Source organism: Pelodiscus sinensis, chromosome Z (assembly GCF_052426305.1).
Source record: "Pelodiscus sinensis isolate ZL-2025 chromosome Z, ASM5242630v1, whole genome shotgun sequence".
Taxonomy (NCBI): Eukaryota; Metazoa; Chordata; order Testudines; family Trionychidae; genus Pelodiscus; species Pelodiscus sinensis.
Window position 1 is genome coordinate 19,978,593 of NC_143085.1, and position 17,153 is coordinate 19,995,745.

A 17,153-nucleotide genomic window follows, 5' to 3' on the forward strand; every position below is an offset into this window, starting at 1 on the left:
TCAGTTCAGGATGAATGGAAACATGAAGGGCAGCTCCAGGGTCTAGCAGGACTCCAACCCACCACCCCTGGCTGTGGAGGGTGGTGCCTTATGGTCAGGCCACTAGAGGACCCAGTCCACCACCCCACCTTCCCTGGATGCCTTACTCTGCCCCCTTCAGCCTAGCACCTGCACCAGGACTGGCAGGCTGGTGGTAGGTGCCCCATGGCTCCCAAGGCTGGTGGGACTTGACTTTACCATCCTGGGCACTTAGAGGCAGAGGCCTTCTCTGTCAGGCCACCAGAAGATCCAGCCGGCCACCCCAGCTTCCCTGGATGCTTTATTCCACCCACCTTCAGCCTGACACCTGCTCCAGCCTTGGGAATCTAGTGGTGGGTGCCTGGCAGTTCCCAGGGCTGGCAGGATTTGAACCCACCAGCCCCGGATCCAGAGAAGGAAAAAGCAACTGTCACCGCAGCTTATCAAACAGCAAAGGATGCATTACATAGCTCTCTCCTTTTCTGACTCCTGAACTGTCTTCAACTGGTTACAGTCAGTCTGATTACAATCACACAAGGTCTGTGTGTGGACACAAATCTATTCCCAGAGACTTGAGTCAGAACCGGATTTGCTTTTTATGACTCTACTTACTGTGCTCTAAACTTCTGCCAATAGAAAATGATCATACCACATTTACAGACAGTTCAATCTCACTTTTCTTAGCAGAGGTTCATCCCGACAAGCCTTCAGCTAATTTAATGCTTTTAGAAATCTCTGTTCTAACTACTCAAGAGAGAGATCTTAGAGTCATTGTGGATAGTTCTCTGAAAACATCCACTCAGTGTGCAGCAGCAGTCAAACAGGCAAATAGAATGTTAGGAATCATTAAAAAGGGAATAGAGAATAGGACAGAAAATATCTTATTGCCTCTATATAAAACTACGGTACACCCACATCTTGAATGCTGCATACAAATGTGTTTGATGCATCTCAAAAAAGACACATTGGCTACTAGCATTGGAAAATGTTCAGAAAAGGGCAACAAAAACAATTAGGGGTTTGGAATAGGTCTCCTATGAAGAGAGGACTTTTCAGCTTAGAAAAGCGGAGACTAAGGGGGGATATGATAGAGGTCTATAAAATCATGAGTGAAGTGGAAAAAGTGAATAAGGAAAAGTTATTTACTTATTCCCATCATATAAGAACGAGGGGTCACCAAATGAAATTAACAGGCAGCTGGTTTAAAACAAACAGAAAGTTTTTCTTCACTCAGTGCACAGTTAACTTGTCGAACTCCTTGTCAGATCATGTGGTGAAGGTTAGGACTTTAACCGGGTTCAAAAAAGAGACAGATTCATGAAGGTTAGGTCCATCAATGGTTATTAGCCAGGATGGATAGTAATTGTGACCCTAGTCTCTGTTTCTCTGTAGGTGGGTGATGGGGGGGGATCACATGAGGATTACCTGTTGTGATCCCTCCCTCTGGGGCATCTGGTATTGGTCACTGTTGGCAGACAGGATACTGGACTGGATGGACCATGGACTTTCTTATGTTCTTAACCATCCTGCAAGCACAACTCTCTCAGCAGTCAACTGCAAATGCTGGCTTTTCCATTAATGCTGGCTTTTAATGGAAAGAATGTTATTAAATAAAAACAAGCATCAATCATTGGGTAGCATGTGACAACTACTCAGTGCTCGTGTTTTTCTTTAATTCAGAATGGTCCAATCATCAGCAGAAACACTGGACGGTGTCTAGAAGTGGAAATGTCAAAGGATGCCAATTTTGGGCTCAGACTCGTGGTACAAAGGTGCTCTGGGCAAAAATGGATGATTAGAAACTGGATAAAACATGGCCGACATTGACTACTGGGGCCGAGAAGCTGTCACCTCCACAATCAGACATTGCTCAGTGTGTGATATGCTTCAAAGCATTTGTGTTCAATCAAACTGCTATGAAAAGAAGTTGACTGCCCAGGACCATGGACTATGAGGCACAAACAGGCAAATAAGCATCCTGCCTGACTCTTTCTTGGATCAGTGGATACCCTGGAAATCTTGAGATGTCCAAACAGAACAGAGAAATGGGCTCATTTCAGCTTTCCCAGAGGAGGAGTTAAAGGACAGCCGTGTCCATAATGAGTTCAAAGGGGAATTCCCTCTACTGCCTCATTAAAAAGAATCCTCTGGTGGATAGTTTTTTAGCTTTAAGTTATTGACTGGTGAACAACTCATATAGTGAATAATCATGTGCCTTTTCTACTGTACTTCCTATTCAAGCAGACTGGGAAATCCCTTCTGAAAGCATGTTTGATTCATTGTATGGAACAACTAAAAACTGTGAATAAATAACTGCAAAATATGATAGATTGTAAATGTCATAGATGGTTGCCTGAGTGTGTCTGTATTTATAGGATGATCCAGTTTTGCACCTTCAGCCTGTTCAAAAGCAGCATCCTGGGGATCCAAACGTAAATTCTGAGTAGTTAAAATGTCAACGTACCCTTAAGTTTTTCTAATATAAAGGAAACAAGATACAGCACTTCTTTATTTAACTCCTTAGGGCGGGGGTCACAAACTTCAATCCATGGATCATCATCAGTTGAAGTGATTGTGCAATCTGGCCTGTCCATTACCCATTGCACTCCACTTCCCCTGCGACTTTTGCTACTACAGACAATGTGGAGAGGGCCGGGGATGCAACCTCCAGTGCTACCAGGCCTTTCAGTGATCCCCAACGCTGCAACCTCAAGGGATGGTGTGCCACAATGGGAAGAGTGTGGCGATGACAGGAAAGGGAGGGACTTGGGAGCCAGTAACAGACAGCCCACTCCCCAGAGATTGCCAGGACTTCCTGGCTGGATTGCACAATTTCTCCAACCAGGAATGACCCATGGGCCAGGACTTTGAGACCCCTGCCTTACAGACAGTGTATGTGCTGTAGTCTGGATTTATAGACCTTCCACCCTCTGACTGCAGTTACAATGTAAGGCATAGCACTGCATTTATGAGTCACTCCATTCAAACCACTGGGAGCTGCTCTAGATAGCCATCACTTCAGAAAATTAGGTGACTTATTTAGGGCCTAATATGAATTTCGGAGCTTCACTTTAGGTTCTTCTTTTTAAAGATTTTGCAGTCTCTGTGACTCATTCCATAGACATGCTGAATGTCAGCAATTTCACATGCACTTTTCCTGCCCTAACCATAATCTTGTATCTCTTGAGAAAAAAGATAAAAATAAATCCCAAAGTTTGCCACAATTAGAATAAGAAATAATCAAAAAATGTAACAAAAAAGCCCACGACATTTCTATTAATGTACCATTGATACATTTTACTATTGTTGAGCTATATAATCCTTAGCCATGACAGCACCTTTATAGGCTTGCCCCTTCCTGCATGGCCCATCAAGGGTTTATGTGCAAAGGGTTAAAAGAATGACAGGACCCAATCCAAAGTTTGCTGAAGTCAATGGAAAACTTCAGTTAACTTCAATGGGCTTGGGATCTGGTGCATGGTACATAGCCTTTTGCAGCACAAGATTCAGTGACAATGTAAAGATGTTAGAGCAGAAGGGAATATCTGTTAGAATTCATTAGGAATAATAGGATGTAAATCAGCTGCTTAAGTTCTGGGTGCCTGACCTGTGCTCAGATCTGGGAAGGCTCCCTTTAAACCCTGGGGCCCTGAGGACAGGGCAGGCAGCAACACAAGTGCAGTCCCTCAGTTAGTAAGGCCTAGGCCCAAGTACAGGGCGCTGCAGCAACACAAACGCAGTCCCACAGACAAGAGAGGAGAAAGGGATGCTGCCACTTAGTATGTGGGGTGGCAGGGGGGACATGGGCCCTCCCTAATCCACCACGTCCCAGCCTAGGGCCCTAGCAATGGCAGCCCTGGCTGCCACTGGGATCCCCACAACATGTTGAAATGCTCTAAAGTGTTATAAAATCAGCCTGACAGTTGACAGCTTTCCCTGTTCCTCTTCCTAACTCCCTCTCCACATCTGCCTGGCCCCACATAGGCTGCTGGTTCTCAGGGTTGTTGTAGTCTGCACCCTTGGGCAGGGTAAAGAAGGTCTCCTCTTCAGAGCAGGAGCCCAGCAGTCCAGACTAGTTCTCAGCATCTGCAAGGTCTTCACGGCCCTCGTGGCTTGGGAGCTCAGAGCAGGCCTCTGTTTCCTCCAGTGGCGGGGGCCTTACTGAGTTCCTGGGCTGAGCTTTTTATCCTACCTGTCCTACCCCATACTCCCAGGGAGTCACGACTGAGCTCCACCCACGCAGGCTTAGAGAGAGGTTATTCCCCCTCAGGGTCTGTGGAGGCCACTCACACCCCCCTCCAGGAGAAGGAGGAGGATGTGATAGCTGTTCCCTCCCCACCTGAGCTCAGGAGCACCCTTCCCTTCTGCTCCTCTGCCCTGCACTGCCCAGTTGCTGCTTCTTCTGCAACTGCTACAGGGAGCCCTCCCTACCCAGATCTCCCTTGTGGCTGCCTACCTGCTTGCCTGCCTATTGCTGGGCCTCTCCCTCCTAGGGCTACTGCTGCTGCTGCCACCCACAACTTGCTGCTCTCTGGAGGAAGAGATGAAGAGGACCCCGCCACCATCAGCTCCACTATCCAGAGGTTCTTCCCCAGTTGGCTGCCACTTGCCTTCTGCTGCTGTACTGCCTGTACCCTGCTGAGGAAGAGGACCACCACTTGGACTCATGGAGGAGGTTTGTTTGTTGAGACTAAGCCTTTAACACCTGTGCTCCTGGGGTGGTGGTAACTTGAGTTGTTGCAAGGAGGGCCAGGGAAGAGTCATGGAGACCTCCATCCAGTCCAGTTGCCCCCCTTTTCTACTGCCACCACCTCTACCACTCTCCATTGTTCCTCCCTTGCTTCCTAGACCCCCTTGTGAATCACCTGTGCCCCTGGCTCTGCCCCTGCTGACCAGCCCTCTTCTTCCACCTCAGAAGGTTGGGTGCTCATTCAGAGGATGAGCCCATGGTCTGCAAGCTCACTCTCCCCGCTCCAATGAGGAAGGTGTGAAGGCCCTTCACAAAATAATGAGGAAGGGTTGCCGATATCACCCCCAACAAGGATCAGCAGAAGGCTCTGGCCTAAGACACCAGGACAGCGGAGGGGAACGGCACCATCTCCCTCGTGGAGCCCATGCCTGAGCAGGCCTCAGATGGAGCTCTCTTGGCCCCTTTACCATCCGCATCCCCGTTCGCCACTGCCAAGGCAATTGTTGCCTTGGCGGCCAGTGGGGAGAACTCTGGGACTATGGGGATGGATTTTAGCTCCATCTTCGAAGAGATCAAGGCCCTATATCTGACCCTGCTTGTCCAGGGGGAGGATGACCCCTTGTCAATGGGCCTCATTCTGGGCAGCGACTTAGTTGCACCATCCCCTCCTCCCCCTTCCTCCTCCATGCCCCAGGTGGCAGCCTCCATTCTCACCCTCGGGGGTGCTTCTAACACTAGCCAACCGCCCTGCCAACGAAAGTGCCTCATCAGAGGCCTCCAAACTCCTAGGGGTGACGGCTGGCGCAGAGCAGCTGGGATTGGGCTTGTGGATGCCCCCTCCATCTTTCAGGTGGAGCAGTCACCCTCCCTCCCTGCTAGGGGCCCAGCAACTGGTGCAATCACAACTGAGACCATGGCTCTTAACATAAGTCTACCTGGCCATTCGATCCTGGCATCAGTGCGGGCCACCTACCCACATCCATCCCTTAAGTCCCAGACCACATTCAGGAGGCACCACAGCCCAATGGCTCAGACCTGGGGGACTGTCTCCTAGCCCCATTTGTAAGCCGTGGCCCTTCTCCCTGTCCCAATCCTTCTCCCATTCCCATCCATACTTCTGGTCTTGATCCCACCTCTATTCATGGTCCTGGTTCCAGTCCCATCCTCATTCCTAGTCTCGCTCCCACCACCTTCCTTATCCCCACTGCTGTTCCTGGCCTGACCTCCACTTCTGACCCCAACCCTATTCCCCCTTCTGTTCCCATCGTGATGTCCGTTCCTCTACTACCACTACCCATCCCATTGTTTTTGCCACCCCTTTGGTGACTGTTTCATTCCCCCTATCAATGAGTGGCCCTCAGAGGGTGATTTTCATGTCTCTCATTTCTAGTTCCTTAGGGGCTGCCCTGCTCCTCCACCGCCCCCTTTCTTGCTGGGGATGGAGATGGGCAGCATGGCGCCACCACCACATTTGGTGCTGCACCAGGGATTGGATCCCTGTTTGCCCAGCTCCATTGCCCATGAGGTCCATCCAGGGGCCCACATGGAGAAAAACCCCCTCAGCACTGAATACCGAGCTATGTCAGTTCCTTGCAGATACCCATGAAGTGAAGAATAAAGTGCAGCTCACATGAAGGTGCTGGGGGGAATTTCACTCTATCCTCTTGGCCACAAAGGCCTCTTGCAGAAAGGGTGAGGGATCAAAAGGCACGACATCATGTCTTACTGCCAGACCTGCAAATTCCATGACACTCTCCTGGCCTTTGGGTCAGGAAGCGGTTTCCTGGGGATCACCCTGCCCTTGAGGATCCACCCCAGCCCTCATTTGAAATACACTATCTTTGCAACATTAAACTCCCTGGGGGTATTTCTACACTACCCCGCTAGTTTGAACTAGCAGGGTAATGTATGCATACCGCACTTGCAAATGAAGCCCGGGATTTGAATTTCCCGGGCTTCATTTGCATAAGCGGGGAGCCGCCATTTTTAAAACCCCGCTGGTTCGAACCCCGTGCAGCGCGGCTACACGGGGCACGAACTAGGTAGTTCGAACTAGGCTTCCTAGTTCGAACTACCGTTACTCCTCGTGAAATGTACCTACCTAGTTCGTGCCCCGTGTAGCCGCGCTGCACGGGGTTCGAACCAGCGGGGTTTTAAAAATGGCGGCTCCCCTCTTATGCAAATGGAGCCCGGGAAATTCAAATCCCGGGCTTCATTTGCAAGTGCGGTATGCCTACATTACCGTCTTAGTTCGAACTAGGAGGGTAGTGTAGACATACCCTGGGTTATCAGGCAGGTCTCTGCAGGAGCCAGGTGCTCTCCTTCCTTCAGGAAAGGGAGGTACTCTGTGTTTTTTCTGCAGGAGACCCACACAACTCCAGCCATTGAGGCTGACTGGCAGCTGGATTGGGAGGATGGGGTGTATTTTAGCCACCTCAGTCCCCAGGAAGCTAGTGTTGTCACCCTGTTCTCCCCTGCCCTATGTCCCAAGGGTTCCCAGGCCTCTTGCTGCTGCACGTCTGGGTGCACATAGAGGGGCTGACATTGAACTTGGTCAATGTCTACACCCTGAACATGTGCCCAGACTACATAACCTTTTGGCAGCAGGTGGCCACTTCCTCAGCACCCTGTATCCTCACAAGTGCCTGGTCCTGAGTGGGAATTTCAACACCACCCTTGAAGACGGGGATTGCTCAGAAGTCAAGAACTGCCAGGCCACAGCAGGCATCCACAGGGAGATTGTAGACCACCACTCCCCTGGCAGATATCTTGCATGATCACCACCTGAATGACACCACCAACTTCACCTACTTCACCTACATCCAGGTGGAGGATGATCAGTCATGCCACTCATAGCTGGACTGCATATATTTTTCATGTTTCCACCTAGCATGGGCCCACGCTGCCAGGGTCTGGTTAGATCCCTTTATGGGCCACAGTTTGGAGGTTGTGAAGGCCTCTTTCCTCCCCAGGCGAGCGCCCTATCCCCTAAGCCATGCAGGAACCTGCCCTGCCACCTTGTCATCAGGGCGCCCTTTATCCCTCCTGCTCCGGGGCTGCCCGGCTTTTGGCCATCCCATCTGGACCCAACCTGGGGGAGACAGGACTTGAACCCACAACCCTGCACTCCCCAGGTGAGCGCCCTATCCCCTAGGCCACATGAGAACCCTCCCCAACACCTACTGGCACTGTAACAACAGCCTGCTGGAGGATGTGGGCTTTGTGACATCTTCTGGGAGTTCTGGCTGGCCTGGCGGGAGCAGCAGCCCACCTTTCTCTCAGGGCGGCAATGTTGGAATGTGGGGAAGGGGCATGCCCAGCTCTTTTGTTGTGACTACTCCTGGGGCACCAGCTGGCAGAGGGATGTGGTGATAGAGGAGCTGGCATGGGAGGTTTCGAAGCTTGAGAAGTCCCTGACATTTGACCCAGAGGATCCACCCCACCACAAAGCATACCGGGAGAAGTGGGAGGATCTCTGGGCCCTCCAGGACCATGAGGCTTAGGGCACCTTTATTTGATCTTGCATCCATCTCCTCTAAGAGATGGATTGTGGCTCCCGTTTCTTCTAAGTCCTAAAGAAAAAGAGGGGGGCGGATGACCAAGACTGGCTAGAGCTGCCTCTCACTCTGGCCAAGTTGTCGGAAGCCCTCCATCTTATGCCCACCGACAAAACCCCAAGCATTGACAGACTGACAGTGGCGTTCTACTGCATGTTCTGGGATATCCTCAGCCCAGACCTTGTCATCTGGGCTGAGTTCTTAGAGAATGGGGTCTTCCCTCTGTCGTGCAGGTGAGCAGTGCTCACCTTGCTACCGAAGAATGGGGACCTCCACGACCTTGGGAACTGGCGTCCCATCTCGCTCCTCAGTACAGATTACAAAGTCATAGTAAAAGCCATTTTGTTGCGGCTGCAGTCCATGCTGATGTAAGTGATCCACCCCAACTAGACCTACTCCATCTCTGGCTGCAGTACCTTTGACAACCTCTATCTGGTCTGGGTCCTCTTGGAACTTGGGTGTAGTAATGGTCTATCACTCTCCTTCTTGTCCTTGAATCACAAGAAGGCTTTCGACAGGGTGGACCATGAGCACTCTGCAGGGCTTTGGCTTTGGGCCCTGTATGGTGGGTTTTCTCTGGGTGCTCTATACCTTTGCGGAGTGTTTGGTCAGGCTCAACAGCACCCTGACCGAGCCGGTCAGCTTTGGGCGGTGAGTACATCTGAGGTGTCTGCTGTCAGGCCAGCTGTACGCCCTGGTGATTGAACCTCTGTCTCCTCCATTGGAGGTTGAAGGAGTTGATGCTCTGAGAGCCAGAGCTGCAGTTGGTCCTGTTGGCGTATGCTGATGACATGCTTCTCGTGGTCTAGAACCCAGGTGACCTTGTGCAGATGGAGGCAGCAACCACTCCTCCTCACTAGACTGAAGGCTGGGAAGGAGGGCACTGGATTCAAGGGTGGGGGAAACTGAGGGAAGGGGGCAGCAACTATTTCTCCTTTCTCCTTTCTCGGCTGGATACAGAGGGGAAGGGTGCTAGAGAAGCACAAGGACGGGTGGAGGGTAGGAGGGGGCATGACCAGGAAGGTGGGGAAAGCAACCACTCCTCTCTGCAGGGCTGAAGACTGAGGGGGAGTATGTTAGAGATAGGAGCAGGGATGCAAGAGGAGGTGGGGAGGGATGCTATTGGGGGAGGGGGAAAGCAACCACTCCCTCCTGCTGGATTGTTTGTAGGAAGGGAGGGCACTAGTGGAAGAAACCCACTGCTCAAAGCAGGACCCAACTAAATTATCCCAGACAGGACTTTGTCAAGCCTCTTCTTAAAAACTTCTAGGGATGAAGATTCCACTCACTCCTTAGGCAGTGGTGGAATCAATATGTAGCTTCAATATATAGAATGTATTTGAAATGACTCATCTACAGTTCTACTAAACAGACTGCCCACTTCTGCTCCCATTTAAAATGTTTGTATGGATTTCAAAATAATGGAATTGATGCTTGCTTTGTTATTTCAAAATAATGCTAGTTATCTCAGAATAATGTTGCCATGTAGACACACCCTAGGGGAATACTTTAACCTCCTGAAAATTCAGTAATGGATCTAAAAATAGCCATCCTTCTACAAAAACATAAAACCTTTAAAATCCAATTTTAAAAAATGTAAAAGGAAAACAGCTGCAATTTGCAAATTCAATAGAATCAAATTAGTCTTGAATAAAGATTTAAACTGGCTAACACATTTAGAGGCAACTTCCTCTCTCTTGATAGTCACATCTCTCCATTAGCTACTCTGAATGAACCATATTCACTCTGACTTGGTTAGTGCCATTAACATTGGTCCTACACTCGCTAAGTAACTTCTTTCACTTTCTTTCTTATAGGTGTGTGTGTGTGTATAAATATATACTTCTGTCTGTGTAATTTCTACTCCAATTCATCTGATGAAGTGGGTTTCACTCACAAAAGCTCATGTGCTAATAAATGCATTATTCTGTAAGGTGTCACAGGACACTTCATTGTTTTTGCAGATATAGGCTGTAGTAAGTTGAGGGTCAGTAACATGGAATCAGCAGGCCTAAGGTCTGCAACATGGAAACAGCAACAGGCCTGCAATCTAGTGAGCAAGACTTTGGTTCAGTAACAGGAGCCAAGAAAGAGGCCCTACTGATAACTGTGTAATTGCGTAAGTTAGGTGAAGCATGGAAGGACACAGGGAGGTACTGGGTACAGACTGTAAGCCAAAGGGGAGTAATGGAACTTCTTAAGGAATGTCTTGGTACAAAGACTCCCTAAAAACGAATGCACATACCGACCTAGGTTCAGGACCAGGTCAAGATTGACAGCATGAAGGATAGTAAGTAAGCCCCCCTTCCATAAGGTGAGGGGTGGTAACTAGGCAACAGAGGGTGGTAACCCGTATGTAAAGAAATGATGTAAGTTGTTTGTATCTGTCTATAAAAGGACACCACAAAAGGTGCTCTCCGGCTAACCTTGGTGGTGGGGAGGGAAGGGGTGCACTAGGCGCCTGAACGGCAGGTGTCATTGCCTAAGCTTACAGAATGAACAGTAGCTAAACTTTGACTAACCGCTGTTAATATCTGATATACGGCAATAGGCCTGCCCAGTGTTGGTACCTTGTCAACACGGGCCATAGTGCCCAGTGGTGTAACATTGTACTGATCTCTGTTACCAACTGGTAGAGCTTCGCTTTGACAATAAACCTGCGCGATTGATTTCAAACCTTGCCTGCATCTGTCGTTTCCGGGGCCTCTCAGAGATCTCCTGTGTTGACCCAAGTGTACGGGGTCTAACACTCTAGATAAAGGGAGTACCAATTGTTACGCACGCAGCCGAAAGTTTATCATCACCAACGGAGTAGAGGTCCGGTCAGGAGTGTGCCAGGACGACCCTGACCAGACGACGCTGACACAGACCACTGAAGGTACCGAGATACGAAAACACCAAAGTACAACACACCAAAGTACGACAGACTAACACAAATATCCCTCTGAGATTCTTGATTATTATAACCTTTGAAATTTTCTAATAAAAATGGAAAGTCAACAACAAAATGTTATGGTTCATTACCTCATGTAGATTAAATGTAATGTGTTATAAAAGCAAATTAGCTTATTTTAGTTATATGCATTAAATATGTAATGTACTGAACTCAAAGGACCTATGCCCATTTATACCAGCTGGGTATCTCGTGTATGCCCAGTTCTAGCCTTAGAACTCTTCAGTGCAAGTGCACTGTATCTATTAGGTCACGAGAAAGTCTAGGAGTTCCAGTGTAGAGATGTAGGAGTACAGCAATTGCAGTAATCAATTCATGCAGAAATATCATCAACTGAAGATCTTGCAGGTCCTTCTGGAACTGGTATATGTGTAAAAGGCAGTGGCCAAAATATTATATGGCAGCCTGAGAACAGGGAGCTGCCGAAGCCTAGTGGAAGGTAGATATACAGGGACTATTTGGTGTCCACCCACTTCTAAGGGACCTTCCCCCAGCCTACACGGAGGGTCCACAAAGCCCAGGAAACCAACTGATTACTTGGGACAAATAATGAGAAAAAAGGGACGGGTCTGAGAGTCAAAGGGCTAAAATGAGGGAACCGGATGGGGCTACCAAGCAGAGAACCCTGAACAGCACCCACTGCCCCCCGACGGTTTCGAGAGAGCCAGTGGACACTGCCCATTGGAACTCTGCCCGGATACGTGAGTGGATACAACACAAATAGGCCCCACAGTCGCAGGCCCCTCCCCCGGCCAACCTTTTCTCCCTGGTTTTATAGATAGCCAATTTGGCCATATCCAGGAGGAAGTTGACCAGGAGGTCCCGTGACTTTGTGGGGCCACGGATGGGGTGTGTGTAAATTAACAAGTGAGGGGAAAAGTGCAGCCAGAACCTCAACAGGAGATTCTGGAGGAGCCAAAAGAGGGGCTGTAGCCTGGTGTGCTCGATGTAGATGTGTGCCAGGGTCTCCCTCACACCACAGAAGAGGCACGTTTCGGAGATGAGGGTGAACCGCGCCAAGTACACGCCCGTGCTCACCGCGCCGTGCAGGATTCTCCAGCAAATGTCGCCGGTGGGCCGTGGAACCAAGATCAAATAGAGGCTGGCCCACCAGGGCTCCCCACCCTCCAATGGTGGTAGGAGGTCCCGCCACTTGGTGTCTGGGCAGGACACGAGGGTGGGGAAGTGGAGCATGTGAAGCACGAGCGTGTACATGTGACTTTTTGGCACAGTTTGGAAGGGGACCGGCTGCATCACGTGCAGCTGGCTAGGATGACAAGGGGGAGGCGGTCAGGGAGGTACACAGGGTTGGGGTTGGGGGCCAATGAAGAGATCAGGAAGGGTGGAAAAACACTAATTTACAGCACCCAAGACTTGCAGGTAGCAACAATCACAGTTCATGTTGGCTGTGGATCACTGCTCCCAGCTAATGGAAGCAGCAGGATTCAGCACAGACCAAAACACCCCTTCTCATTACTCTCATTGGCAATCTGTAGCCAACATGAACTGCGATCACCAGTACCTGTGACCGTGCAGGTAAATATAATTGTGGTAGCCCACCAAGAGCTCACCCAGGTAGACCAGATCCAGCCCATGGGCCAATATCATATTAAGGTCATTCACGTACATATGCAAGAAACAATACCCCTGCAAAAGTGGTATCTCTACCTTCCGTCTTCAGGCAAAATTCTTGTGTGCATCATAAGTAATTTTGCAAGAGCATGGATTGTGAAGGGTCTCCTGTTTTCCTTTGTGTTAGTTATTGACTTTTTTGATAGACAACATTTATTTGTAAATCCACATTAATGAGTCTGTGGAGAAGGCTTGCCGTGTTGCTACCCATGCTATTTGTGGACTCAATTCCCCTCAAAGGTGGCATCTTTCCATAGAAAAAGAAAAAACCCAAAACAAACAAAAAAATCTTTATAAAAGAAATCTCTAATAGTTTCTTTGGCATGAGTATCTTCCAAATTATATCAAGCAGAACTAAGTTCTTACATGTACTTACTCAATTATTCTGAATCTGATATTAATTGCATCACAGTAATGATCATAGCTGATCAAGTCAACAATATGGGTTTTGGATGTAGCCTTATTTTATTCCTTTAGTCAATAAATCATTCACAAATCAATTGTGATTAATGTGTGTGTTTACCATTGCTAGATATGCACCAGATAATTTGAATACGGATTTTCAGGGTTGCTTGAATTATTTGCTTTGTCTATTTACTATTCATGTCCTAAAATTGGTCACCTGTGTCTGACCGTATTGGTTTTGGAGCCTGAAAAATTTGAAATTTGAAAACAGGAGTCTGATGAATGAAATATGAGCATTGTGAATACACATTCATGCTAAAAGTAGATTTGCAAACATTTTCATGAATCTACCACAATAGTCAACAATCACTCAGCAAAACAAACATAGCACCTTTATTGCAAAATAGTTTGTAAAGAGCTCAGTTGAGTAATTAGCTGTATTCTCTTTCTTTCAGCTTAGGCTATCTCTCTATTGAATATAACCCAGTATTTTTAATATAACTGTCAGATTATTTCATTTCAGACAGTTAATAGTGTGAATGACCTACTGTGACGGGGTAGGCGGACCCTCCGCCCAACCCCGCACTGAGAGAAGCCCCGAGGAGAGGGGCAGGGAGCGGGAGGGGCGGTGGAGCGACGAGGATTGTGCCGCCGAACGCCGGGCGGTAGCGCAAGACACCGGCGCGACCAGCAATGGTAGGTCTGAGTCGGCGCCCGGGGATGACGTCAGCGGAGGCGCCGGCCAGCACACGGAGCAGGGCGGGGGCCGGGACGCCCTGGTGACGTCGGGCCGGAGCGCCGGGGAGCGGGAAATTCAAAAAGGCTCCAGCCCAGGCCAAGAGGGGGGGAGTACTCGGCGCCGAGAAGAACCCGCGGACCGGTGAAAGGACCCAGCCTCCGGGGAGCCCGAGCGACCAAGGGACCCCCGAAGCAGAAGACGGAGGGTAAGCCTGTCCCCCCGTTGGGGGAACCGATAGAGACCTCGACCGGGAAGGAGGGACCCAGGGCGCGGGGCCGCGAAACTCCGCGAGTGGAGGGTTTGGGGGGGACTTGACCCCCTCCACTGACAGGGGACGCACGTCCCCTTTCTCAGGGCCCTGGGTCGGGGCCCGAGCCCTCTTCCCGGTCCCTCTTCCATCGAGGTCCGCCTAGTTGCGTCTCACGCCGGCGACGCGGAACAGGCACGGAGGCCAGAGGCTCAGGCGGGGGAGCCTAGCCCCCGCTTAGGGCGGTGTTCCACCCGAACTCGGGGTGGCCTTTAACAGGGCGGTTACACCTGCACTATGTGAAAGCGTCTGTGTTGGAAAGGGGAGCATTTCTAATTAACAAAGATCATATTGCAATTTATAGTACTTCTTTGCAAAAGTAAGGTCACTGAAATCAAATTATATTCATTAAGCAATAAATATTCATTATAACAATGTTAAATTTTGGCTACAGCTACACTGCCATTTTTTCCAGAAGAAGATATGCAAATCACACTAACATTTGCATATCTTCCAGTTCATTTTGCAGAAGAGATTTTGCTGCTATTTAGCCCCGTGTAGATGGAGCCAAATGTTGGTGGGGGGGGGGAGAGAAACCTTTTTTGCAATACTCCTTATTCCTCATAAATTGAGGTTTATAGGGTCTTGAGAGGGAGGGTTTTTTCCTACATTTGGCCCTGTCTACACAGGGCCAAATAACATCAAAACTTCTTCCTCACAAAGAATTGGAAGAAGATATGCAAATGTGAGCATGATTTCCATATCTTCTTCTGGAAAAAACAGTGGTGTAGCAGTAGCAGAGAAAAGCCTATTGGAGCAGTAGATCTTCACAGCAGTGCTTCTCTTATTGAAAAAAAGGACAGTGATAACATAAGCAGCAGGGCCTTTGTTGATATGAAGATCTTTATCCAGGGAAAGATACAGTTTAGTATGGTGATTTGGAAGTGAGAGTATAACTGGTGAGGAATGGGGAATGAGTGTTGGCTTTAACACCCATTGGGAGCATAGGAATAGATATTAGGGTATGTCTGCACTATAGCACTAATTCGAACTAACTTAATTCGAATTAGTTAATTTGAACTAAGCTAATTCAAATTAGTGCATCTAGACCTAAAAACTGCATCTAGACCTAAACACTAATTCGAAATAGCATTTTGCTAATTCAAAATAGCATGTCCACATTGAGTGGACCCTGAACTGAAGTTAAGGCTGTCCGGAACAGGTGCCCGCAGGGTATCAGGATAGGACATAGAGCGTGGAGCTGCTGCCTCAGGCTAGCCGAGGGCTGTGCTTAAAGGGACCCGACCCCCACCCTGGACAGACAGTTCTCAGGGTTCCCCGTTTGCTTGTCTACCTCGATGAGGGACAGCAAAGCAGTCCTGTCTTGGAGTGACCTGAGTGCCCACACTCGGCTCATCACAGCACTCGGCCATCAGCCCGGCTGCACTTGCCACAGGCTGCCATCCGGGGGGGGGAGTGTTAATCGGGTGGGCTGTTAGGATCAAGGAGACCCTGCAGGAGAGCTTCCACCCTGAGGAGCCCGCAGAGCCACCCCAGTCCTCCCCATCGGGGGCTTGTACCCCATTCCTCCCTCACCTCCTTCCACTTACCCCTCCCTAACCCCCCTTCCTGATGTAAAAAATAAAGGACACGTTTGTTCAAAAATAGAAACTCTCTTTATTTAACAAAACTGGGGGCGGGGGGATTAACCTCTAGGGAGACTGGGAAAAGGAGGTGGGAGAGGGGAAGAGAAAGGGTGGGGGAGGGGGAAAGCTGGGAGGAGAGAGCTGAAAGGGGGAAGCCAGGGGAAGAAGGAGAAGGGGAAGTATAGAACTGTGGTACTCCATATCTTCAGTACTATGTACAGATGTGGTCTCCTCACCTCAAAAGAGATGTTTTGGCCTTGGAAAGGGTTCAGAAAAGGGCAACTACAATGATTAAAGGATTTGGAACAGGTCCCATATGAAGAGAGGATAAAGAGACTGGGACTTTTCAGCTTAGAAAAGAGGAGGTGGAGGGGGATATGATAGAGGTCTGTAAAATCATGAGTGGTGTGGAGAGGGTGCATAAAGAAAAGTTCTTCGTTAGTTCCCATAATAGAAGGACTAGAGGACACCAAATGAAATGAATAGGTAGCAGGCTTCAAACTAATAACAGAAAGTTGTTCTTCACAAAGCAAATAGTCAACCTATGGAACTCCTTGCCACACTAGGCTGTGAAGGCTAGAACTATAACAGAGTTTAAAGAGAAGTTAGGTAAATTCATGGAGGTTGGGTCTATGGAGTGCTATTAGCCAGGGGGTAGGAACGGTGTTCCTGGCCTCTGTCTGTGGAAAGCTGGAGATGGATGGCACGAGACAAATGGCTTGGTCATTGTCTTCGGTCCATCACCTCCGGGGTAGCTGGTGTTAGCCGCTGTTGGCAGATGGATCTTTGGTCTGACAGCCGTTCTTATGTTCTAAGCTCAGGGTCAGGGGTCTCACTGGACCACCTTGATTTTCATGCAAACCTGCTCCTGGGTTCACATGTGGCCTTTGGTGGTCAGGCTGGCAGCTATCCTGCCCTAGACGGCCGCATTCCTGTGCCTAGTGCAGAGGTCATGGACATTGGAGGCCTCCCTCCAAACCTGGATGAAGTCCATGATCTCTGTACTAGAGCAGGCAGCGCCAGCCTGGGAGCCGCCAGCCTGGTCTTGGGAAGAGGTGGAGGGCTGGGTGTCAGTGGGTGGCGGGCTCATGCCGTGCCAGGTGCAGGGTCTGCTGGCTGGGTGCTGGCAGGCTTGCACCTGGCACGGACACCGTAGACAGACCGTGTCCCTCTAAGGGCTCCAGGGCCGGGAAGGGGGCAGAAAAGTTTCCCTGGTTTGGCCCAGAGTGGCCACCAGGGAAAGCTGAGAAGTGCTAGCCTCCAACT

General features: G+C 49.4%; 1 protein-coding gene across 2 annotated transcripts in view; it reads left to right on the forward strand.

Annotated features, from left to right (window-relative positions):
* The window catches only part of GALNT9 (polypeptide N-acetylgalactosaminyltransferase 9), a 444,375-nt gene extending 442,059 nt beyond the window's left edge, over positions 1-2,316 (forward strand). For both annotated transcript variants that reach the window (XM_075898387.2, XM_075898386.2), the window contains one exon: positions 1,699-2,316. In XM_075898387.2, the coding sequence (XP_075754502.1) occupies positions 1,699-1,845 (147 nt within the window). In that variant the 3' untranslated portion in view covers positions 1,846-2,316. The remainder of the gene's footprint in view (positions 1-1,698) is intronic.
* The last annotated feature ends 14,837 nt before the right edge of the window (positions 2,317-17,153 follow it).